We start from the raw sequence: 25666 nt of genomic DNA on the forward strand, positions 1-25666 counted from the left end.
TTATAATAGTATTTCATGAGGTACTGAAATTATAACAAGATTTTATTGTAAGCCCAAAATATCTGTTCCAGGAAAAGTATAAAAAGGCTCAGAATTTCCTCTCCCCTTGTTTGGTATTTCTAAAACAGAAGTTCTTAACTCAACAATGCAGGGAGTCCTTGAACTTGGATGAATAAAAAATACATGTTTATTTTCACTAACTTTTAACTGAAATTCAGTCATTTCCTTCAATTATAATGTAATCAACAGACCCCAGCAGTGTTAGCAGTATCTGACTTTGCTGACTATGAAAATGCAGATTTTAATAACCCACTAGAATTACTGTACATATCAACATTTCATTTATATCTACCACTTCTTCCAAATAATGGTAGTTCTCAGACCTTCCACTTGATCTTATTATTTGATGTGTTAATAATTTAGCACATATGTAACTATCAAAACATTTTGCTAAGTGTATTTTCATCTAGTTTCCTTTGAAATGTTACGGATTTTACTTTATAAGATTAAAAACTTCCTTCTGAAAAATAGTCCATACATATCACTGTCTGACAAAAGGGTCCATGACACACAAAAGAAATAAGATTAAGAGCCCCTGAAAACAGGCCTGGAGAACCTACTGGCACCATCTCCACTGTTCATGGTGATGAGAATGGCAGCTCCCAGCTCAGCAAAATTACAATTTTTACATGAAAATTCCTATTTCTATTAGGTGTTCTGCTAACTTGAAACAGTCTTCCACCTTTCTTTCTTATTAATGCATATTAATTATACAGAGTAATGAGTTCCATTGTGACATATCACCCCTGTTATCCTCCTATGCCCTACCCTACCCTTCTTACACCTGTTTTCTTTACTCTCAGGAAGCCCAGAACTATTTAGTAGCTAGTGCTCAAAAAATACCTTGTAAATAATGCACTTATGGCATCTGTTATCTGCTAAACATTACGCATATATTCATTTATTGAATTTTCAACACTGTGAACTACACATTATTTTTCTACTTTACAGATGAGGAAACAGACCAACAAAGATCATTTAGGTCACATGGTTTAGTAGTTGCATGAGTTTTGAATCCTCATCTGCCTGACCCCAAATACTATGGGGATCTTTTGGGGATGTTATACTGTGTTATGGCTTGTGTCTAGATGTGCCCCCAAAGCCACATGCGGTCATGGAGGTGCTTTTCAGAGGTGGCTGGATCTGGAGTGTGTGATGCTGGGATCAAGGGAGTGTGGTTACTAAATTAGTCCACTGATTGGTTTGGCATAGTTCTGGGTAGGATTAAGGGTACGCCACCCTGGATGGAATATAAGGGACAGAAAGAGGGTAGCCACTTATTGCTTGCTGCTTCTTTGCTGCTTTGCTGCCTTCTGCCTGCCAAGAGCTGTTTCTCCTCTGTGATGGCCCTCTGCCATGCTGCTCTGCCTTGGCTCCTTGGAGCCAGCCAACTATGGAGTGAAACTTCTACAAACTGTGAGTTACAATAATCCTTTCCTCCTTTAATCTTGGATGTTGGGTATTTTGTCTCAGCAACGAGAAAAGTAACTAAGACATAGTGTTTTAAGGTTAATTTTAATGATGATCATAATTTCTACATAGGATATTGCTGAGGAAGGGGATGCAATTGATGTCAGCCACACAGAGCCTTTTCAAGGGATGGGGAAGATGTGCTGAGGAGGGATGGGGAGAATTGCCTCCCTAAGTCACCTCAAGTTTGCCTTGTTCAGTTCTTCTACAGTAGCACACAGCTAGATGCCCATACTGGGAAAAGGCTCCCATCTTCGGCCACAGTTGACTTCAGGACTGGATAGCGAGGCAGGCGGCAGAACCACTGAGCTAAATCCCCGACCCTTCAGGACTGGATAGCGAAGTCAGCATAAATGAAGAAAGTCACTGTACTAGTCTCCTTAGTTTGCCATAATAAAATACCATGAAATGGGTGGCTTAAATAGTACACATTTATTTCTCACAGTTCTGGAGGTTGGGAGGTTCAAGATCATGGTACCAACTGATTTGATTTTGGCAAGGGCTCTCTTTCTGGCTTGCAGAGTGCCACCTTTTTACCAACTCCTTTCATGACCTTTTCTTGGTGTATTAATATGGCGGGGAGAAAGGTAGATCTTTTTATTTATTTATTTTATTTTTTAAATTTTTTTTTGAAAGGTAGATCTTTTTGTCTTGCTCTTCTTATAAGGGTACCATCCTCTCAAATTAGGGCCCTATCCTTATGATTTCATTTAACCTTACTTTGTAAAGGCCTTATCTCCAAATATAGTCACAGTGGAATTAGAGCTTCAGCCTATTATTTCAAGAGAGGGTACAATTAAGTCCATAGTACTCACATTTAGGCAAAATTACTCTTTAAAATTCCTTTATACAAATACCATATTGGAAGTGTCCTATACAGCCAAATATTTCTCCAGCATTGGAATAGAGTATACTTTCTTAGGTTGAGCATCCAATGAAGCAGTTAGCTTATACATAGTAGCCATGCTGGCTAAATTAGTCATTATGGAAAGTGATTTTTACCTTTAAACTCTGTAATCACACACCTGGCAAGTTGTACTCTCTGGAGTCCTCAAGAACTATGTCACCTGAAGAAAGAGCACCAGGTCAGGTCTCTATCATCACACTCACTCTAAGGGACGGGTCACAGAGGGAACTCCAGGCAACGAAACAAAAAAACTCCCACTTTAATCACTTATACTCATCGTTAGGGTACCCTGGAATGTGTACTGCTGTGTCATCCATACGATGCAATGAATATTTTTCTACCTTTATCCCTAAGGACATCAGCAAATTATCAAAGCAAGACAGGTGTTCAGTTTAAACTCTGGGCCAAAAATTGGCCTCTATTTTTATTAGTATCAGATTGAGTCATTTGTTCAGAGACATTATCTCTTAATATTCCTGGAAAATTATTTAGAAGTAAAATAGTACACATATATTTATGAAAGACAAAAGAGTCAAGCTGTTTTAATTTCATCCTGTCTCTAGCCTTAGTTCCTATACTTGCTAAAAAAAAATTGACATGCCACTGAGATAATTGACAGGTGTGTCAAATCCCGCCAGGGACATATTTGGTAAAAAGAGATGACATTGTGCAGGTGGTCAGTTAAATTATTCCCTTGCTGCTCCTTGCCATTTGAGTCAGCTGTTTTCAAAGCCACAAAACTGCTCAATAACCTTTAAAAATACTCCATTGCCATTTGTCCATCAGAATCTAATTTTGACCTATGCTTTTGAGAGTGTAATTTGATAAATAATGTTAGTGCTTTAGAAACAACTTCATAGTATCTACAGATATTCCAGAGATATGGTATATTTAAAATAATTTGAAAGTGCATGGAGGAGAGAATTTGATTATCTGGAGAACACAATATGACCATACAATAGCTATTATTACTAATGCCATAATTGCAGCAGTCTGGTATCACTTTACAACCAATCCCCCTAAAGTGCCCATCAGGTCAGTTATAGATCAGCATCTACAAGAGATGCTGACTACACATTATTTACAATGTGGAACTCTTGAATTATGTATTCAAATTCTTATTTGCAATTTACAGCATTATGAGAACCAGGAACCTGTCAGTTTACCCTGCCCCACTGACAGAGTACAGAAGAAGGAAACTTTTACAAGACCAGAAGGCTGGACTATATTCAGCATTATCTGATAAATATTATTTTAAAACACTCATCTCCAATATTTCAAGGTGAAGGTTCTTTTTCCCACCGTCCTACAATCCTTTCATACTCATTTCTTAGTTTTCATTTTGATTTCAGTCCAAACTGCAATAGTAGAACTCCAACTGTCTTTCCCTCTCAAGAACACCACATAGAAACATGTATTCAGAGTCAGCGTTTTGTAGCTGTTTCTCCTGTTCTTTCTCTACCAGCCTCAGAGGGCACTGAGTTTAAAATATGCATCATTCGTGAATTAGTGGCCTTCAAATGAAGTCATATCTCTATTTCTGCCTACTTATAAATGACAGTTGCCTGCTGAAGCTGAAGTTGTAGAGTGGTAAAGAGAAAGTACACATACCTTTAAGTTGGATGAAAAGAAGGAAAGAAGATAGGAAAGGAAGAGAAACTGTAGTCCCTTGTTTTCTTTGTTTTGCTGAGAAACCATAAAGCCCTCAAGGGAAAAATCCTAAGGCCTCAAAGGTGTTTCTATAATTTAGTGGTTTGGTAATAATGGCTGGGAGGAGGAGGAGGGGTGGAAAGGGCGAGGGGTTGATGTAAGTGTCATCTCGCTCTCCACTATGAGTTAATTTCTAAAATCCTATGAAATCAGTGATAATTAATCTTCTCTCCCATTTCCCATTCAAAATAAGCAACTGCTCTAGAGTTTTGATTGTACGGCTCAGTATTATATCTCAACTTTAAATGTTTAGCTAATATTAACAGCAAATTGCCCATTGGCTGTTTATACACATGAGTGTATATAGCACACTATCTATATACATTTTGGCTAAAAATTAAGAAAAAACTGCGTTGCCCCAAGAGAAAACTAAACCATGTTTATTAGCTGTGTCTAAGAAATGTATTAATCTCTAAATTATAGCCCTCTAAACATTGTCCTCTGCCACCAGGATTCAGATATTATGTTGTGAGTCATTAAAAATCACTTCACTGGCAGGTTAATACCAGTCCTGTTCATTCGAGAATTACAGGGTAAAACCCACCATTTCATTCCTAATTACTTATATTGCAAAGAACAAGAAAAGGAAACAAAATCTTTAGAAGCTAGCAATCCAGCTGGCAATGATGAAAAAGCTTAAGGTGACTCCAGAATGAAGTGTATTTGATCTGAACCTTACATTTATTAAGGCACTGCTATCTTTTAGGTAAATTTTGAATAAACCACAAATACGTTCAATCTTTCTAGTTTTAGACTGATAAAACTCAAATCAGGTAAAAATCTCACCAGATATTTCCACAATCAATCACAACCTAAAAAACATTCTTTGGCCAGGGTTTGGCTTCATCCTGATGGTCAGTAGAAGGGATTTTTCTGGAGACTTCACTGTACAAGATGCTATATCAACACTGACAAAGAACATCAAGGGCCAAGTGTAAACACAGTAGGGCTCTTAAAAGTAGGTGGAGAAAAATCTTCTAAAGGATAACCAACCAAGAAAAGTACCAATGAAAAACTTAAAAATTCAAGCTGTTAAGAAATAACAGTGCACCACAGTATTGAAAGCTGTTACTTCCTTATATTTCTTCAATTTAAATATCATACAAAATAATTATCTTGTATTAGTTACAAGTTTCTTAAGCATAACCTAACTCAGTTTCTGGTCTACCAACTAGTAAGTCTTCCAAGAACTGTATAGCACCTCTTTTAAAGATTAAAATTTAATTTTAAAAGATAGAAGAGTATTTTTCAAAGATAACAATATCCTACTAAATTTTCTAGCCCAGAATTGATTGTACTTTGGACATGACTTTTACTAAGAAAATATATTTCTGTCTCTCCAGATATTCTCAGGTTTGCTAGAGAATAAATGTAATGTAATGTAAAATTGATTGTTTTTCCAAAGAAGGATTCACATTCTAAAATATTCCTCAGTTCATCTAGTTTTTATTTTCTTCTTTATTTTTAATCCTATTTCAAGCAAAAAATTCTAACAGATTTTTAGGATTTGTAATATTATGTAGGTTGTAGATCTAATACATATGACCAATACAGAACAAAATGAAAACACTGAATGTTGTTTAATAATGTGTACTTAAATAATAATCTGTGTCATAAATGGGAAATTTTAACCTTACACATGAATTTTTATCTTCAAAAACTTATACATTTTAGATTTCCAGTGAACTATATGTCTTTCTTAGTGCATATTGATCATATACAATGGGTTTCATTGTGACATTTTCATACTTGCATGCAATATACTCTGACCATATCTTCCCTCCCATTACTCTGTCACTCTCATCATCCCTCTCTAGTCCTGGCCCTCTTCCTCTTTTCTGGTAGCCTACCTTCTCAACTTTACCTATTGATTCTCAGTGTAAAAATCTTTATGGTTTAATTTATCAGTTTGTAGCTATTTATATATTAATTTGCAGTATACAATGTACTTATAACTCATAAGCTTATTAATTGTACAGTAGTACTAATTATAACTGCAAAATATTGAAATACCCATACACAGCAGAGTAGTTATATGAACCATAGTACATATGCATGGTAAATTGGAATACTATGCAATTATGAAAAAGAGTAAGGAAGATTCCTATAAAGTGACATAGTATGATTTGAAAAAATTTTAATTAAAAAAGAGTATAAAAGTGTATTTCCTCAACTTATGATGAAGTTATATCCCATAAACCCATGGTAAGTTTAAAATGTCATAAGTCAAAATGCATGTATGGGGCCAGGTGTGGCGCTACACATCTGTAATCCCAGGTTTAGGCAAGAGGAACACAAGTTTGAATCCAGCCTGGGGAACTTAGTGACACAGCAAAACCCTGTCTCAAAATAATAAATAGAAAAGAGTGGAAATATAGCTCAGTGCAAAGACTATGGGTTCAATCACTGGTACTACCAAAAAGAAAAGGTATGAATGGCTGGGAGTGTGCCTCCATGTCAGAGCATCTGCTCAGCATGCATGAGGCCCTAGGTTCAATCTCCAGGACTGAAAAAGGTTACATCTAATCCTGTGAATGTCCTATCCTAGCAAAACAGTGCCCTAAGGAGTATCAGTTGTTTCCATTGGGAGGACAGGGCTGCCTGAGGGTCGAGGCTGGATCCCCCTGTCCTGCATCACAGGAGAGGATCACTGCACAGTGCCAGCATGGGAAACAGAAGGTAAAATCTGAGGTCAAAGAATCATCAGCTGAAGCACTGTACACCGTGATCTAGGGTTGTCTATATATGACTGTCATATACAAAGGGGATAGAAGAAAATTCCTATTGTGATCAAACAATTTTAGCAAATTCAATATGACTTTTGTATGAAATTAATATATATGGATGAATTTAATAAATTCAATATGATTCAATAGGTTTTTTGTTCCAAAATAATTAAAAAGCCATGACTTTGAGTGCCATAAGCATCTAAAGAAGCACTGCAGTATCATCTTTTCTAGTTTTATTACCCTAAACATTTTAACATCTTATTCAGCAGTTATTGAATAAACTCTCCCTGGATTTATCCAACCCTCTAATAGAAAAACCCCAGGAAGGCATGATTTGTTGTCTGTGCACCACTACTTAAGGCTCACTATGGTGTTTGTTTGATCAAGGCGTTGTGCTGCTGTGGAACCGTAATCAGTTATACATTTGAAAAGTATATTTTGGGCCAGGGATTTAGCTCAGTGGTTCCACCGCGTGCCTCCCAAGCACAAGGACCCGAGTTCAATTCCAGCTACCAAAAAACAAAACAAACACACCAAAAAAAAAAGTATATTTTCTGGTGGGAATCACGGAGAAGATCCAGCTGTGTGGAGCTGACAACCCGAGCCAGGACTGGCAGCTCTGTCATTGGGGGCCTTCAAGAGTAGCCTGGCTACGCTTAGAATCAGGCACTCTTGGCTGCATGTAAAGACCATGAAGGCATAGTTCTTCTCTTCCAGAGCTCACAGGTCTAGTACGAGAAGATATGTAATTAGATAAGTTCAGGTTGTTTATCACAAGAGTTCAAAGTACTGCTGAGCAAATAGAGAGGGTAGAGAGTCTGGCTAGCTTTCCCCAAGAAGAATGATGTCAGAGAAAGCTCCCTGTAAGAGGCTCATTTGAGAGAATCTTGTAAAGTGCACAGGGAATCCAGTTAAGGAAGGACTGGAAAAGCCACTGCAGGTGGGGATGCTGCTCTGAACAAGAATTTCATGTAGAGAGAAGTCTATATATTTCACAAGGTTCTATTGAGAGTGTGAAGAATTGTCCTAGCTATGATAGGGCCAAACCCCAAAATGCACTACAATAGCCTATGTGTGGGAATGTGGACTCTAAAGAATGTCATTTCCAGTGGCAAAAATAGAACGGCTGGCAGGCAGATGAAATAAGACAGAGGAGAATAAGCAGAGCTATGTAACTGCAAGACCTCCAGCAGCTCCATTTGGGATTAAAATGATTTTACATAATTTTTAACCTAAACAGAATAGTATAAGTGAATGTAATGCACAGCTAATAGCTTTATGCCAAAATTAAATTATTTTACTCTTACTACTCTTGTATTTACTATCACTATATTTTACTATTATTAATATATCTATTATGCTAATATTGTGTTGCTACTTTGATTTATTAACATCATGGTACATTTCCTACTTCATAGAATATTTCCCATTCTCAGAACACATTTTGTGCTTGCTTTGTCCATATTTGCTCCTATTATTCTGTCTTCCAGGAATGCCTTCTGTCATTTCTTTAAGGAAAACTGGAGCCACTTGGTATACAACAAAAGCTTTAAAAATAGGCATCTCTGGTCGTGCAACTCTTCTTTGGGGAATTTGTTCTAAAGAAAGATAGAGATCTTCACAAAAATGTAGCTATGAAAGTAAATCTTGATCAATTTCTAGGTTGTAGAATTGCTAAGTTGGGGATGTAAAATTTAGCAACAACTTTATCACATAAAATAATATGATGATTAGACATTAAGATGATATTGTAGGTATTTATTTACAGAAAGAAAGATGTACATATTTTACTGATAAGAAAGCAGATTTGAGAATGCAGAGGATTTTATCTGTCCCATAGGGCAACTTGTACCACCTTATGGAACTGTCTTATGCTCCCGAATGGGACAGTCATGCAGGTATCACCAGTGGTTCAGAGCCGTCTGGCAGCAAAACATAAATTATGACCCCATTGTGAACATGTTAAAAATTTCTTTGTGCGACTCTTTGAGTTAATTATACTTTTCTATGAATTTAGCCATTTCTTTCAAGTTTTCAAACTTATTGATATGAATATGTTCATGTTATCACTATGTTGTCATTTATGTCTATAATATCCATAATTACTTTTTAATTCAAAATATGTAGACTTTCCCTTACATTAAGTTCATTAATTCTCCCAGGAATTTCTCATCTTATCAAAGAATACTTAATATTCTTCTTTTTTGTATTTTCCATTTACTATCTTTCTAAGAACTTGTGACATATTTTATACTCTTGATTACACTTTGACATTCAGTTGTCTTAAGACATATGCTTAGCTCATTATTTTTCATTCTTATTTTCCCCTAATTAAAGCATTTAAAAATATAAGCACCGTTAGATTCTGCCTCTGCCAACCCAGCTTATTTTTTATCTTATCATATCTCTATCATTAATTTGATCTCTTCCTTCAAGGAAGAAATGTTTTCTTAATTTTTTCCATTAACAAATTTGTTCAGTATTTCCTTCTGCCTTATGGTATATTTGTTCTTCCATGTATTCCTTACCAGTTAACTGTTTCTCCCAGCACCTTTGCAGAGGGCCCATTTTAATCCTTTTTTGTTATCTGTGATCTTTGCCTGGACCCCTTCCTTACTGGAGCAGATAGATGCTTATTGAAAGATGACTAGAAGAGGGTTTGGGGTCAAGGGAGCATGAGCCTGTGAAAACCATCAGTTTGGATTGAGTTTGGATGATTTTCCACCAACCCCTGTTCAGGGCATAAGCCTCCACCTTTGGCTCACACTTATTCCTGGTGGACAACGGAGTTTGAATGTCTCCAGTCCTCTTATTCATCAAGACCAATACCTGCAGAATTGATTGTTGTTACTCTCACTCAACTATAGTATAAATATATTAAATGGAAAATATACAGAAATAATTCATAAGTTTTAAATTGCATGCCACTCTGAGTAGTATGTTGAAATCTCATGCCATCCTGATTCCTTCTGGTCATGTTCAGGACATGAATTGTCCTTCTGTCTCACATATCCATGCTTTATGTGTGATCTACCTGCTAGTCACTTAGTGGGTATCTCTATTATCACATCAACTGTGGAGGTATCTGGTGCTTGTGTTCATGTAATATATAGGGTCTGGTACTAACAGAGGTTTCAGAGGGTCGTGGAACACATCCCCCTCTGATAAGGAGGGACTACTGTACTTCTTTACATCCTTGTCTTCCCCACTAGACTTCTATCAGTTCAAGGCAGTACCTACATGACTTCTCTGGCATGTGCCGCAGCAACGAGCACATTTTTCCCCATGCATATTCACTAAGAGAAAAGATAAATGACATTTTCCACTGGGAATAGTAACCTGATGATCAGAGCAGTGAGTCTGAGCAATTTAAGGTGCTTTTGCCAGAATCCAATGCCCCCATCCCTACCCCAACCCTATCCTGATAAATTACAGCATAAGATTTCTGCTTTACATGAAAGGCAAAGCAAGCCTTAAGAAACAAACACAGCAGTGATAGAGAGCAGTGCCTCTACATGAACCTCATATTTGCAGTCTGTCCCCTCTTCTTATATAGCCATACCTGAATAAATGTAATGATCTCAAATGATCATAAAAAAACAAAAAATGAAAACATGTTCTTCTATGTGCACGTTAGAAAATATTGTTAGATATTAATAGATGTCTCTGAATTTTTTTCTTTTCCTGTATTTACCTATTCTTATAAAAAAAAACCATGGATTTCACAATGTTTAATGTTTTAGAGGAATTAGAGGTATTGCTAAAATGCTAAAAGATACTTCTGAGAATAATGGATAGTACAGATCTCTTGTATGTGCAGAATAAATATGTCCAGCAGATGGTGCAATAACCCTAATCCAGAACTAAAACACATTCAAGGGGGAAAAAAATCACTGTTATTAATTCAAGAATGCAATATGAAAGGCATGTTTGTGACCTGGAACCAGCCAGTGTACACTGGCTTTAAAACTATTATCTCCTGTAAATAAGATTTGTTTACCTCTTCTATAGCTAAAAAGGAGTCATTTCCATCCTACAGAGGCTGCAGACCAAGACTGTGTGGAAGATCTCCAAGGAGTGGACCATGTTATATCACACCTACAAATGGCTGTGGAGGTCATACACAGTCCAAGAGCTTTCCATTACTGTTTAAAAGATTTTTCTCTAAATAATCTTTGCACATGAAACCCACAAAAATGAAGCTATCCTAACTAAAGTAGGAGATGGGAGCAAGATCTATGCTAGGCCTTCTGTGTCTCAGCCCAGTCCTCCCTCTTCAGTGGCTGACATCAAGAATTGGCTGGCTGGGGATTTAGCTCAGTGGTTCCACAAGTGTAAGGTTATGAGTTCAATCCTCAATACAAAAGGAAAAGAAAAAGAAAAGAAAAAAAAAGAATTGGCTATGCTTAATCAACATTCATGGGATCCATAAAATACTTCCAACAGGTCTCCACCAATGCAGAGAAATACTTTCATTTTACTACTGAGAAAAGAGATGTTCAGAGGAAAGCAGTATGTTAAAAATGGAAAAATAATAAGTAAAAAGAATCATTAACTCCTTTTAAAGAAAACCATTGATAAGAACATCTGAAAGGTGTTCAGAAACCCAACATTAATCTTTTACATAAACCTGAGGTCTGAAATTTGAATTAATAATAGTGTATTAGTTTCTGATATATGTAAACGTAGATTCACTTAAATCTATTTTAGAGTTGTATATGGTTTATAGAAACCCAGGGAAACAGCATTTCAGTTACAGGTAGCTTTTACAAGTGATATAAATATATTCCTAGGATATATATCTATATAATAAACCACCATTTACAAGTGATATAAATATATTCCTAGGAAATATATATATATAATAAACCACAATAAAATATCCTTAGGCTGTATTTCTTTCATATAGTATAATTGTATCTTATGATTTGCAGCATTGAACCCAAGGTCTTCACACAAAGCTAACCCCTCAGCCCTTTTTATCTTTATTTATTCTGAAACACAGTCTGGCTAAATTGCTAAGTTGCTTGGGCTGAGCTGGGCTTGTACTTGCTATCCTTCTGCCTCAGAGTCCCAGAGTGCTGGAATTACACCTGTGTACTGCTACCCATAGCCCATACTGTGTAATTTTAAATGCAATTATGAACTATATGAAACAATAATTTGATAGCATAAAGCTAGTCATTTTAGAACTTCTGAAATCCCATACAAATCTGCCTAAATAATGTTTGCAAAGTAGATACAAGACCTATTTAAATGTATTTGCCTAAAGTTTCTTTTCTGTACAAGTCTAAATTTAACTGTTCTTGTTGTCTTTTGTTCTGAATGCCTACATACATGCAAAGTACTATTATTTCCAGAAGTTTCCTACTTAACACCCTATATTTCTTGTCTAAAGATGCATGTGGAGTAAAGCTTTCAGATGATGCTTCTCAACATATAATACTACCAGTCATAAGGTAACAGAAAACAAAAACGTAAAGGTAAATAGGATCTGGAAGTAGACAGAATGGGTTTTCTTGTCCCTGCCTCTGCTGGCACTGTGATCTTAAACCACCATTCCCCACTTGTTACAATCAGGAGAATTATATTGGCCCGAGTAAGCTAGTAAGCCATTTTCTGTCAGTTCCAAATCCATTTTTTCACTCTGTACTTTGTTACGACTGGGACTCTGCAAATCACATTTTGGCTTTGCCAGCTGTGCCAACATGGGGTGCCAAGGGGTAAGGACAGGATGGAGGAAGTGGAAGTGGCTCACTAGCTTCCTTCTGTTTGCTTCTGACTTCTTTCAGGATTACCCCCGCAACGACTTTCCTTTCTACTTTGGCTGTTGGATTCCAGTTCCCAAGATTTTCCACTCAGTCTCCCAAACCCAGGCTAATGCAGCCCCTGAAGATAAGCAGCATCAGTTGCTCGAGCTCCCTCTTCAGAGGTCTGAGTCCAACTCCCAGGGACTGTCTTTTGGTTTCTGAGGCCCAGTGAAGCCAATTTGCTCCTCAACATGTGGATCCCAGCTCTGCTGAGCCCTTGAGCTGCTGAGGCAGGTACACAAAATTTTAGGTTCTAATTACCCCATCTCTTCCCTTGTCCCTGTCCAGCAATTGCTAGCTGTTTCTTGTTGTTCCTATCTTAGTGTTATCTCAGTGTTATTCTTTGTTTTATTAGTTCTCCATTGCTTATTCCTTATGTTACGTTCTCTCAGTCAAAAAAGCCAATCCTTTCTGATTTCCTGTTTGTACCCTGACTGATACTAGAGAATGCCAGGAAATATATTCTCATGTGAGGATTCTGAGTTCAGGCTTGATCATTCCTTCAGTCTTAAATATAGTGCTGTCTCCTAAAGACATTTTGATTAATTAGTAATCAGCTGTGGTTGATTACAATGAGAGAAAGTCATACTCAGTTATCTGTGGGGAATTAGTTTCAGGATCCCCATGGATACCAAAATCTTTGATGTTCAAGTCTCTTATGTAAAACAGGATAGTGTTTGCATAGCTACGCACATCTCCCATATACTTCAAATCACTTCTAGATTACCTGAAACAGCTAATATGATGTGAATAATATGTAAACACAATAGTTATTATATATACTGTATCATTTAGGGCAGCAATTCCCAACCTTTTGAGGCAGGGACTATTTCACGCGAGACAATTTTTCCATGGACTGGGTATGAGATGACATTTTTGGGATGGTTCAAGTGCACTGCATTTATTGTGCACTTTATTTCTACGATTATACTGTAATATATAATGAAATAATTATACAACTCCACCATAATGCAAAATCCTTGGGAGCCATGTTTTCTTGCAACTAGATCTGGGAGTGCTGGGAGAGAGTGAAACCCAAAGTGTGTTGCTTACATCCATATTCATAATCTCATATTGTTGCTATTGCTTCAGAAAACCCTGCTTCACAAAGACCAAATGTTGGAAATGGAACCAGGGTTTTCAGTGCTTTTGTTGCAATCTCAAGCTATTCCACCTTAACTTTGATCCAGAACATACAGAGATTTGAAGTTGTCTCAAATATACCATTAAGGTCACCATAATTTGTGATCTTAGCAACTAATCCTCTTCTAGCACAGACAAAATTGATTCACCTGGCTTACTACAAATTGGTTGTGGGTCTACTCCTTCCCATTTCAGGGGTCTTTTGTGGTTGGGAAGTAATTCTCAAACTCTTTCGAAAGCGAGATAAGTGATCATGCACCAGCTAGGAGAAAGAAGGCCCTGGCTCAATCTCTTGCAAAACATCTGCTCATATTTGAAACAAGTAAAAAAATCCCAAAGTATTTTCATTGTCCCCATAATCTCCCATAATCCAAGTTTGTCTGGAATGTAGCTGCTTTATCTGCCAACTTGAACAGAGCTGTCACTCCCTCCTTGCAGTGACAGGTTGAGTTTGTTGAACAGGTTGAACATGTACATGAGTAAGCAAGTTTTGTGACCTACCATGTCATTGAGTTTTGCTGCCAGTGGTGAGTGTTCTTCTAAAAGAAATCTCTGGAGTGGTTTTCATAACTCAGTAACTCTGGCCAATGATCTACCTTTAGAAAGCCATCTTATGTCTGTGTACAAGAGAAGACATGTGTGCTCTGCATCCATGGACTGACTAAAGTTAAGTGTTGGATTCTGACTTAAAGCTTGCCTGCAGATGGAGCTGTACAATTCAAGTACATCAACTTACTTGCCGCTATAAAGCCTGCTATCAGATGCAGTTTGATTGCCACTTGCCACTTCATTGATGGAGTTTTGACATGCAAGCAATTGATTTGTCTGTGCAGTCAGAGCTCTCTGCTAATATTAATCTGTATTTTCAACCGTTTCCCAGTGCTAGCATCCCTGCCTCAGCTCCATCTCAGATCATTGGGAATTTGATGCTCCTAAGGAGCATGCATCCTAAATCATTCACACAGGCAGTTCACCTTAGGGTTCTTGCTTCTGTGAGAACCTGCTGATCTGACAGGAGGCAGAGCTCAAGTGGTAATGTGAGATATGGAGAGCAGCTGAAGATACTGATAATGTTTGCTTGCTTGCCTGCCATTCACCTCCTGCTGTGCAGTCTGGTTCCATGGCCTAGGTGTTGGGGACCCCTGATATATGGGAAAATTACAAGAAAAAAGTCTATACCTGTTCAGGACAGATGCAATTTTTTAAAAAATGTTCACTTTAAAAGAAAATGTGTTTGCTTTTCAGTTGGTAAAATCCAACTGAACCCACAGATATAAGGGCCAATCATACCTACTAAAGAAGTGTAATACCACCTGCCATGTTGTGACATAATCAGATGGTCCTCATCACTGGCCAACCAGATGGAGCCACCCAAACTTGGAATTTGCACCCCTAAACTGTGACCTAAATAAATCTCTTTTCTTTATAAAACTATCCAGCTTTGGGTGTTTTGTTATACCAATAAAAGACAGATTAAGACATGATCAGAGAGCCAGAGATCATCTAAGGCAATTAGTCTAAACAAATCCCTGAATTCTTGTAGCTGCTCTCCAGAATACATCATTACAATGCAAGTTGAAATCACAGCCTTCCCAAGTGCCTTCTGTGAGAATTAGAGGTTTGGTCAGGAAAGAGAAGGAACCTGAGATGAAATAAAACAAAACAGAAAATCTTGTACTCTCTCATTCAATTGTCTACATTCTATTTACTCCAATCCTTGCCCTCCTAGACAGGAAAACTATTTTCTGGGCTATAGCTTGGGATTCTTCTTTTACTTCTCCATTGCTCTAATATTTAACAAATTCCTACCATTAAAATCCCTGTTAAAATGAATGCACTAAAAAACAAATATGGTTTGTTTTTCTGATTGACCCTAGTGGACATACTGACTCAGGAATTCTCTGAAGCTGAGGCAAACTGCATATAGCACATTGCTAAGTGTATCACAGAGAAGACATTTGCAAGGAGTGTTTTTGTACTGATCACAGCTCTCCCCTACTGTGTTACACTACTTTTAATTGGGGGCATCATATCCTCTCTCCAAGATTATAAAATGAGTGCACTTTCTCTAAAATTTTGGATATGTTTTGGGAAGAAGGATGAAGGAAAATATCGACCTTATGAAGAAACAGATTGTTGGGCTAGTACTCCCACCTGCCTATCTCTTACAGGAGTTCATAAATATTGGATCCATCATCTGATGCTAGGTGATTAGGCAGGCCTCTTCTTCTCTCTTGATAAGTCAAAGAAACACATGATGGAAGAAACTATAGCTATCCTCCATTATGGGGTATTCTTAAGAGAGTCTTGTAAATGAGGCCTGAAACTCCTGGCATCCCCAGGGATTATTCTTGTTTATGGGAACCAATGGGACTAATAGTCTGAATTGTTCTCAAATAAGATATGCTAAAATTGAGGGACATTTTCTGACTGATAGGGTGATCAATGCACAGGGGTAGAAAAGCCAAATGTCCTTCAAATCCTAAACTTAGGGCCCCTTCACTCCTCTGATGCATTTATTTATGAGCTTTCAGGATCTAGGACTTGTTGAGTCATTATAATAGGCCACTTTTAGCAGGCTGGAAGCAGAGAAAATGACAGCTTCCTCTCACTCAGCTTGGCATGATGTTTGAGGAAATAAAGAAAAAGAGAAAGCCTTTTATCTTGGTCTTTCTTATCCACAATAATCAAAAGAATCAAAGTTCAGTTCAGCGTAGGACAGGAAGGTGTTCACATACATACTATTTATGCATGCACATGCACACACACATATACCATATTATATATATATGAACACACACATCATACACAAAGTGCCTTTTTCACAAAGTAAACTTTTCAGCAAAGGAAATGTTATCATATACTTTGAAGAATACAGCTTATGTAGGAAAGTCTATTATAAAGCTTGCAATTTATTATATTGAAAATCCTGATATAAGGAAATCAATTTAACAGAGCAAAAACTACCTGTATTTTTCATTCTATACTTCCATAAAACTTGATTTAGAATTCTAAACTTGATTTAGAATTGTGAAGTCATATCATAACAATCAAGTCAAAATAAGTTTTATTCATGTAGCTTTTCTCCATAGAAGAAAGTAAAACTCTATAATTAGCAAAGAATTTTTATGTTTGCATCCATTAAATCAAGATGATAATACTTAAGAATATATAGCTATATATCGGGTATTGTATAAAACCTCTAGGCTTATAAACAATTCATCACTAGTTATGTGAATGGCAGTATGTTATTTAGGTATCATTGTAGCATGGAATAAGTCAAGTTGTTGGCAGTGACTTCAAGGTTACATTCATCCATGTACAGCGGTACCTCAGTTCATGAACTTAATTTGTTCCACTATTCTGGAAAAGATGGCCAAAACATTTGTATTCATGCAGGAAAGATGGCCACAGTGGCATTTGTCACCCGATGCAGAGTTCACAAACAAAAACAAAATTTGCCAAATGTTTCTATTTGTGAATCAAATTGTTCACAAACAATAGTGTTTGTGAACCAAGGTACTACTCCCCCCTCCAAAAAAAGCAGTGACATTCTGTTTTAGCAGTATCAAGAGTATAACACACAGCAGTTTCAAAAAACATTATGTGAAAATGTACTGATTTACATTTACTTTACCTCTACACAGTGTTGTTAATTTTAAATGTTTAAAATGTTTTTAAGCCCTCTAATTGAAAATGAAAAGTGTTGACTGAAACAATAAATTAATTCTTTTGGGACAACTTGTATTTCCACTCTGTGATCATTAAAATGTTTAATAGATCATTTCAGGGCTGTGGCTGTTTGAAAGAGAAAAGTTATTTTGAAAGAAAAATGCATTGATGTTCTAACAACAAATAACAGTTTTAAAATTTATTTCATCACAAACTTACAGAAAAGTTGGACTTATTATTAAAAAAAATTTTTTTTCCTGAACCACCGATATATTTCTGGTATCTATTCCTCAGGATATTAGCCTCCCATTTTGTAACAAGTACCAGAGAGAATCAACTTAAGAAAGTTTATTTTGGCTCACAGTTTTGGCAGTTTCAGTCCATGCTGGGTTGGCCCCGTTGGTGGGGCACCATATCACAGTGGGGAGCACAGGACCGAGAAAAACGATCATCTAAATGCAGCAGGGAAACAGAGCCTGAGATAGCAAGAGCCTGAAGACCCACATACCCAGTTGCCCTCTGAGGGGCAGGGCATGGCCCCAGTGACCTACAGCCACTCACAGGCCCCGCCTCTTAAAGGTTCCACCATCTTCCAGTAGCTCTAAGCTATTCTAATTGTCCCACGAACATCCTTTGTAGGCCAGTATTTGTCCAGGAACTATTAGTGGTAATTGCTTCACCTGGTCAGTACTGTTCTGACCCCATTCTTTCACTCTTTCCTCTGCTTTGTCCCAAGGGCTGCACATTTTCTCTTTGCCCTGAACAGGGCTGCCCTAACTCTGAAGGTCCAGCATCACCAATCCCTGAGGATACATTCTCAAACTGGCAAAGCTGCCTTTTCTATTCATGTAGGTTGCTAAATAGCTGAGGTCCTGATGGCTGCCCACTGACTTGCATCCCCTGCTCCTGGAAGTGGCTAGCAGGCCTTTCAGAGTAGCCTGCCAATCAATTTTGGCGTTGGCCATGAAGTCAGCTGCTGGTCTTAGGTCACTGGGGGCATGGCCTTGCTCTCCTCAAAGGGGACTAGAATCTTGCAGTTTCTCAATGAATGTGTTTCCCTGTACAGACAGAGAAGAAATGAACAAAATAGAAGAAAGGGTGGAGTCAGGAGAGTAGTGGGCCAGTGAAGCAATTACCAGCCATAGTTCCCAGAGAGGCCATCAGCAGATATTGGCTCATTACTGATGGTGGAGTACAACATGAAGTGGTATATGTTGAAGGTTCCACCTTATCAGAACACTAAACTTCTATAGAAAGAAATATTCTAATCCTTAGTGGGGAGGTTGATCCAGCAGAGCAATGTACTGGACCACCATGAGCAGCAGCAGAGATGTAACTTCATTTTGCAAGGGCAAATTTTGGGGGGTATATGATGTGAAATAGTCAAACTGAAACCAAAGATAGTTACTATGGCATAGATTGGCCAAATGATGATCAATGGATATAAGAATTATATATGTATCTGGGTGTGGTGGCACAGGTCTATAATCTCAACACTCTGGGAGGCTGAGGCAGGAGGAGTGCAAGTCTGAGCCTAACCTGGGAACTTTAGCAAATTAGCAAGACTGTGCCTCAAAAACAAAACAAAACATAAATGAATAAGGCCAGAGATGTAGCTCAGTGTAAGAGCCCTGGGTTCTATCACAGAAGAAGGGAGAGGTGAAAAATATTTCCTGACGTCTTAGACAATCTTAAAGGAGACTGGTCTTGGGTTCTAGTGGAAAACACTACCGAGCAAAGGAGTTTTATTATGTAATTAATGATTTGACAGCTGCCCCAATCTCCATGTCTCCAGAAGAAGATTCTACATGTGAGTGTCTCAGACCGATTCTTGACATCTCCATGAAATATTGAAACAAGATAGGAAACAAGATAGGAAAACTGAGTCAGTTTGACAGAAGCCCTGCTACTCCATGAAAAACAGCTTTGGCACCAATATTATCCTGTGGAATTTTCAAAGAATGTTATCTGTATTGCATATTTGCAAGTGTGGATATTTTACATTGTTTGGAAGAAAGCTAAACTTTAAAGGGCTAATCGTGTGTGCTGCAAATAGCCTTCTTGATTGCCAAATCCTATACATGACATCAAAATGAGTTGGCCAACTATGAGTTCCTTAAAGTTTTCTCTTTTTAAAATTATTATTTTTTAATCAAAAAAGCAAGTGGAAACTATATATTCTAATGAGCCAGAGTGTTATTTTTTAAAAAGTCATCTAAAAGACAATTACCACAGCAAATACTGCAAACTATACTAAGCCTAGAATGTGATTTTCATTACTTTTTATAGCTGAATGAGGTTTTTGTTTTATTTTGTGAATCTTAAATTTGGAATTTTGGAGGAATGAATATCATTATTTTGCTTTAGTGGGGAGTTCTTGATAGTGTTTCTCTTCCAAAAAAATTGGTAAGAAAGTTAAAAATGATTAGCAATGCTTCATTTAAAATTACAAAAGAGAAAAAAAGAGTAAAAAAAAGAATGTTGTATTTTTGTCATTTCATTTCATTAAATAGAACAACATTTTTATTTATCTCGTTGTGTTGATGTTCAAATTAATCAGTTGATTAAGGTGACATCTGCCAGGCTTTTCACTATAAATTCCTCACTTTCTCTTAATAACTAATCAGTATTTTGTAGAAAAGTACTTTGAAATTATATAAATATACTTTTCTTCATCAAAATTTGTATTTATTATTTAAATATATAAATACAGACTTGTGGTTTTTTATGTTATTCTCTTACCGGTTTTATTGATACTCAAATTTTTCTAAATTTGGTCCCAGGGGGTCTCTTCAAGCTTGTTTTTATGCCCTTCTGCTATGTTCTTTAAGCACTCCCTTGCTTTTTGGTACAAAAAAATGCCCCATATCTAATGGTCCCTCTCCTGCTTTGGCCCTGAAATCAGTCATTTCTCCAAAGAACTCTGGTTCTTTTAGTAGAGAATGGCATTTCAAAGCCAAGATCTGGGCACTGGTTATTAGGGTTGTCTTAGCTTCAGCTCTTATAACAAAGTACCACAGAATTGGGTGGACTAAGCAGCAGATGCATTGCTCATAGTCCTGGAGGCTAGGAAATCCAGTATCAATGGGCCATAAGATTCTGCTCCTGGAGAGTTCTCTTCCTGGCAGGTAGACATCTGCCTTCGCACAGCATACACACGTAGAGAGAGAGAGAATGCTCTGGTGTCTTTCCTCTCCATACAAAGACACTAATCACACAACCAGGGCTTTGGCACAACTTCATCTGAACCTAATTACTTCCTAAAGGCCCTACCTCCAAACACCATTACCTTGGTGGTCACAGCTCAATGGAGGGTACATTCAGTCCATAGTAAGGTGTTGATGCTCCCAGGTCCTCTGAGTTGAAGAGTCAGGGTCTATATCTACACCCTTATCTATGTATGTATGGATAAATAAAGAGAAAAACATGATCAGTGGTGATTAGATCAGTGGTGGCAAATCTATGGCACACATGCCACAGCAGGCTGTTTGTTATCACTGAAAGCTCTAAAAGGTTTGCCATCACTGCTTTAGATATTTTTAAATCTGTCTGTATATTGAAAACCATGCATTCCCATCAATACTAATTCAAAAGCAGAGTTAATTCTAGTTTCCTCCTTCTGAATATCTGTAACTCCCTTCCCCAGTAATGAGGAACCTGGGTCCTGTTATCACTTAGATATTTTTTGGCTTGGTCCATGCACCTGTGGTAACCAAGCTTCGGTCTCTGCTTCTCCCTTCCTGATGTAGAGGGCATCTCTACATTCCCTCTTCATTCATTCTCAGTTTCTAGTACCTCATTGCTTGGCCATTACTCTCCTCAAACTCCAGACATCTGAACTTTCTGGAACTTGAACTCCTCACTGTGGGTTTCCCTGCAATTCAAAGCCCATCTCACTCAAGTCCTTCTTGCCTTGTTTGGCTCTGGCTCCTCATGTCATAATCCCATCACCATACCATGTGGTCCCTATCTTCACCCTGCTTAGGCTCCAATGTCTTGTGTGAGCTCATTCCCTCTGTGTGAACTTCCTCACCCCAGTCCAGCTCCTATGCTCACATCAGGTTGTGGCCCACAGCCTCTCCTTGGCTTCCATGGGTGTAGATGTTTACTTGTTCTCTTTTGCCTTTATGGCTGACTTGTTTGTGAAGAAGAGTCCGAATACTCCTAAATATGTGTTGTAAAGATTATCTCTGATGAATCTGGTTGAATTAGAGGAAAAAGTGAGCTACAGGCACTGTATGTATTGTTTCAAATGCTACTATGTTACTTAATTCGCTGTGAAGGAGAGGCAGTTATATTTACTTGTAAGTCCTCATTAAGGCTTTGCTTTGGACATTAATCCTGCTAGAATTTGGATGGGGAAAAAGCTACCATTTATTAGTGCAAAGAGTGATTCAAGAGGAAAAGTAACTAAGAAGAGCTTTCTTAAGAAAATAAGATAAAGGAAATCTTATTTTTGCTTGTTCATTCATTCCTCAATACGTCACTGTACAAATTTTCCTCAGAGATCTAAATTACAATTGATCACAAACATCAGAGTAAGGCATTTGTCCTTGTATTTGGTGTCAGCAATGGAAAGGCTCTGAGTAGGTCTGAGTAGGAAAAAGCATAAGATTGTGAGGAAAACTATAATTTCTAATGGCTGCATTTTTAAAAAAAATCATAAATACGTTGTATATTTTATTAACTGTTTTTAGGATGCGTGGTATAAAGTAAACTGATTGGGCCAGGAAAGCTGTTTTATACTTTGAGTACTAATAGATTTGCTGGTTTTATGGGTTAATAAAATATTTATTCCATTTGGATAAATCTGCCTTGGTATTACTCCCTCCCTTGTACTGCCTTAGTGCTACCACAGTAATCAATCAATAATTATTTATATTTACAGTAAGCATAAAGGTATAATAAGAAGTGTTTGATTTTGGAAAAGCACCTTCAACACTGTTTATTATTGAAGCTAAGATATAACAAGACTGTTACACAAACAGGCTGGAAGAGGTTGGAGAGGCCTGCCTACTTACTCTTCCAGCTAGACAGGCAGGGCTTGGCATCACCCAGTACCATGGATCACAGCCCTCATGGCCCCAAGTGTCTCTTCAAAGTGCACTTGGTGAATCAGAGCAGGGTAGAATATAAGACAAGGAGAGAGCGGAGGACAGCCAGACAGTGGGAAGGCAGAGGTTACTGGGAAAGGTGGAAGGGAACACATGGCAGGCCGAGGGACAAAGAGAGGGACTAGAAATGGAAGGAAGGGAGAGAAGGAAGAGAAAAGCAACTGAGAAGACAGAGGAAGACAAAGTCATTGAAAGGCGAGATTATCAGAGGAAATACAAATCTACAGGATGAATGTTGAAGAAAAAACAGGAAAATATCATACACATAACAATTTGAAGGCGATTAAAATATACATTGCTAATTTTAAAGACAACATCCTCTGTACTGTGACCTATGGCCAGGTCAAGCAGACTCCTTTGTTTTGCCAACGTAGTGAAGTTCATAGACTCCCACTGACACATAGGGAACATCCACTTGTGAAGGAAATATAAAGGTGAATTTGTATTGTTCTTTAACTTGTGGCTGCCTTAACTTATACAAGAAATGGGAAAAAATCCTTAGATTACACTTCCTTGAGTTTACATAGTATCTTCAAAGATTTTTAATTAAAAGCATATTCTACACATGTTACAATATTATTCTGAGGTAGATAAGAGATATGCAGTTTTTACCCCCATTCTACAAAAACAAAGCAAGATGTAAGAAAGAAGGATTTAATTATATACACAAAGTTTAGAGTAGCAATGATTTGCCTCAGTTGTCCTGTTTCAATCAGGTGTGACAAAATTTAACTAATTTCATACATTGCAACTGATGAAACTGTTTGAATTGACCCACATTACAAGTAGATTCAACTTGGCCGAATGAAAGTACATTTCAAACTTAATCCCCTGAATGCAAAACTGTAAGGATTATGCTCTCATTAGCCTTTTATTTCTGTTTCCCTTCATTTGAAGATTTCCCTGAGCCCCAAAGATAAGTTCATACTTGGTGCTGTTTTTTTTTTTCTTTTTTTTTTTTTTTTTTTGGTACCAGGGATTGAACTCGGGTCCTTCTGCTTGCAAGGCAGGTGGTGGAACCACTGAGCTAAATCCCCGGCCCCTTGGTGCTGTCTTTAGCAGCATTATTTTCTCTTACAAGCTCTGGCTAAAAGAGTGTCCACCCCACACATCAACACACATGGGCTTCAGGGCAGACCCTTCATCCCCACAGTGACCACCACAGCAGTGGTGTTAGAGGCATCTCATGGGTCTTACAATCATTTGTCATTTTATAATTTCATAAAATTCAGTACCATCAAAATATACTTCAATGTAATAAGTTCTTTGGGAGAGAGAAATGGCACATTTCTTGTCTTTAGGGCACTTAATATGGCTCATAAAATTGTTTGCTTTTCCTCCTTGAAACTTGCTTTGCTTTGGCTTTTGTATCTCTTAGTGAATATTGTTTTTCTGGTTTCTGTTTCTTCACACTGTAATGTTGTGTTCTCATTGTTCTTTCAATACTGATCTGAATAAACCCTAGAGTATTGCAAGTCTGTATTTTCCTCAGAAAAGAATGTTCTCTTCGTTAATGCCAATAATTTAATATTCTACGGTCTTCACAACAGAATTAGCAAAACTTTCTTGGAAAAATTTGTTTTCATAAGGTATTTAAAGTAAATTCTTTGGGTTTATTGCCCAATGTGCAGTGCAATTTTCCTCAGAAATATAGCAGTTTTGACCAAATCCTCATCAATCACTAAGCCTCAGGGCCAAACATGACAACATAGGAACAACATGAGTCTGAGTAGTGAATGTGACTGAAATACAAACAAAATATGCAGTTCTCAAGACCCGCAAAGTATTGGGAGACAAAACTGTGAGCAAACAAGATTATAATATGTAAGAGGTATGCTGGACGTAGCCTCAAACTATATATTTTTCCGGAGCCACTCAGCTATCCTGGCACTTCGCTTTTTGGTTTTGAGATTTTCATTCTTTATTGTCTGTAATTGGGCATGAACTGTAATCCTCTGGTGCTCCTCCAACATGTTACTGAAAAACTGCTGCAGCTGGAAGGATAGAGAGACATTTTATCAGTGCGATCTAACCTCTTATTATACAAAACAAAGTTCTTGCTAACTGGTAACATGATTTTGCAAAGGAGTAATGATGTCTGGAGTGAGTAGGAATGTGTATTCCTAGGCTGTGTGTCCCCCAGGGGAGTCTGCGACTAAGATAATGTGATGAAGACCACACCTGTTCCCCTGTTCGGAAGAATTAAATGTGAATAGAAAGTCCAGTATGCAAGAACTTACTTCTGAGTATTTTAGCTAAATTGTCACTATTTGCAAATGACAAGGTCTTATCTTTAGAAAACCCCAAAGATTTCATTAGAAAAAAAAAAACTATTAGAACCAATAAGCAAACTTAGCAAAGTTGCAGGACACAAAATCAATTTATAAAAATCAGCAGTTTTGTTGTACTGGAAAAAAATCAGGAACGCTACCCTATTTTTCAGTAGCTACAAAACCCAAACCAAAACAAAAAACAGTAAAATTTTTAATCAAAGCAGAGAAAGAGGTCTGTAAAGAAAACAAAAAACACTGAAGAAAAAAATCAAAGTACATACAAAATAAATAGACATCCTATATTCATGGCTCAGAAGAATCAGTATTGGTAAGATGTCCATACTATCCAAAGTAATTCACAGATTCAATATAATCCCTATCAAAATACCAATGACATTCCTCACAAATCTAGAAAAAAATTACTAAAATTTGTATAAAAATACAGAAATCCCCGATAGCCTAAGCAATCTGGACCAAAAAAGAATAAGGCAGGAAGCATTATACTACCTACCTTCAAATGTATTTCAAAGTTATTAAAACAGCATATTACCATAAAAAACAGACCAATGGAACAGAACAGAGAGCCTAGAAGTAAAACTACATATTTACAGCCAACTGATGTTTGACAAAGGTGCTAATAGCATGGATTATAGAAAAGACAGTCTTCAATAAATGGTGCTAGGAAAATGGGTGCGTATGTAAAGAAGAATGAAATTAGACCACTACACACAAAAATCAACTCAACACAGGTAATGGGGAAAAAAATAAGAATCAAGAT

The 25666-nt window shown here is 37.3% G+C and overlaps 2 protein-coding genes across 3 annotated transcripts in view; both read right to left on the reverse strand.

The window, feature by feature from the left end:
* Positions 1–25666, reverse strand: part of Arl14epl (ARF like GTPase 14 effector protein like) — a 44689-nt gene that overhangs the window by 5847 nt on the left and 13176 nt on the right. Inside the window, exon 1 of one of the 2 annotated variants that reach the window (XM_021238262.2) lies at positions 20791–20888. The exons of the other annotated variant lie outside the window; for it this stretch is intronic. The gene's annotated coding sequence lies outside the window, so the exon portion shown is untranslated. Of the gene's footprint in view, positions 1–20790; positions 20889–25666 lie in introns of those variants that run through there. 2 annotated transcript variants of the gene reach the window in all.
* Positions 22041–25666, reverse strand: part of Lvrn (laeverin) — a 69967-nt gene continuing 66341 nt past the window's right edge. The window contains exon 20 of the mRNA XM_004836168.3: positions 22041–24609. Within this exon, the coding sequence (XP_004836225.1) occupies positions 24469–24609 (141 nt within the window). The 3' untranslated portion in view covers positions 22041–24468. The remainder of the gene's footprint in view (positions 24610–25666) is intronic.

The sequence above is a fragment of the Heterocephalus glaber genome, unplaced genomic scaffold (assembly GCF_053883595.1).
Source record: "Heterocephalus glaber isolate CG9 unplaced genomic scaffold, H.glaber_assembly_v1.0 deba00001606, whole genome shotgun sequence".
In the NCBI taxonomy this organism is placed as follows: Eukaryota; Metazoa; Chordata; class Mammalia; order Rodentia; family Bathyergidae; genus Heterocephalus; species Heterocephalus glaber.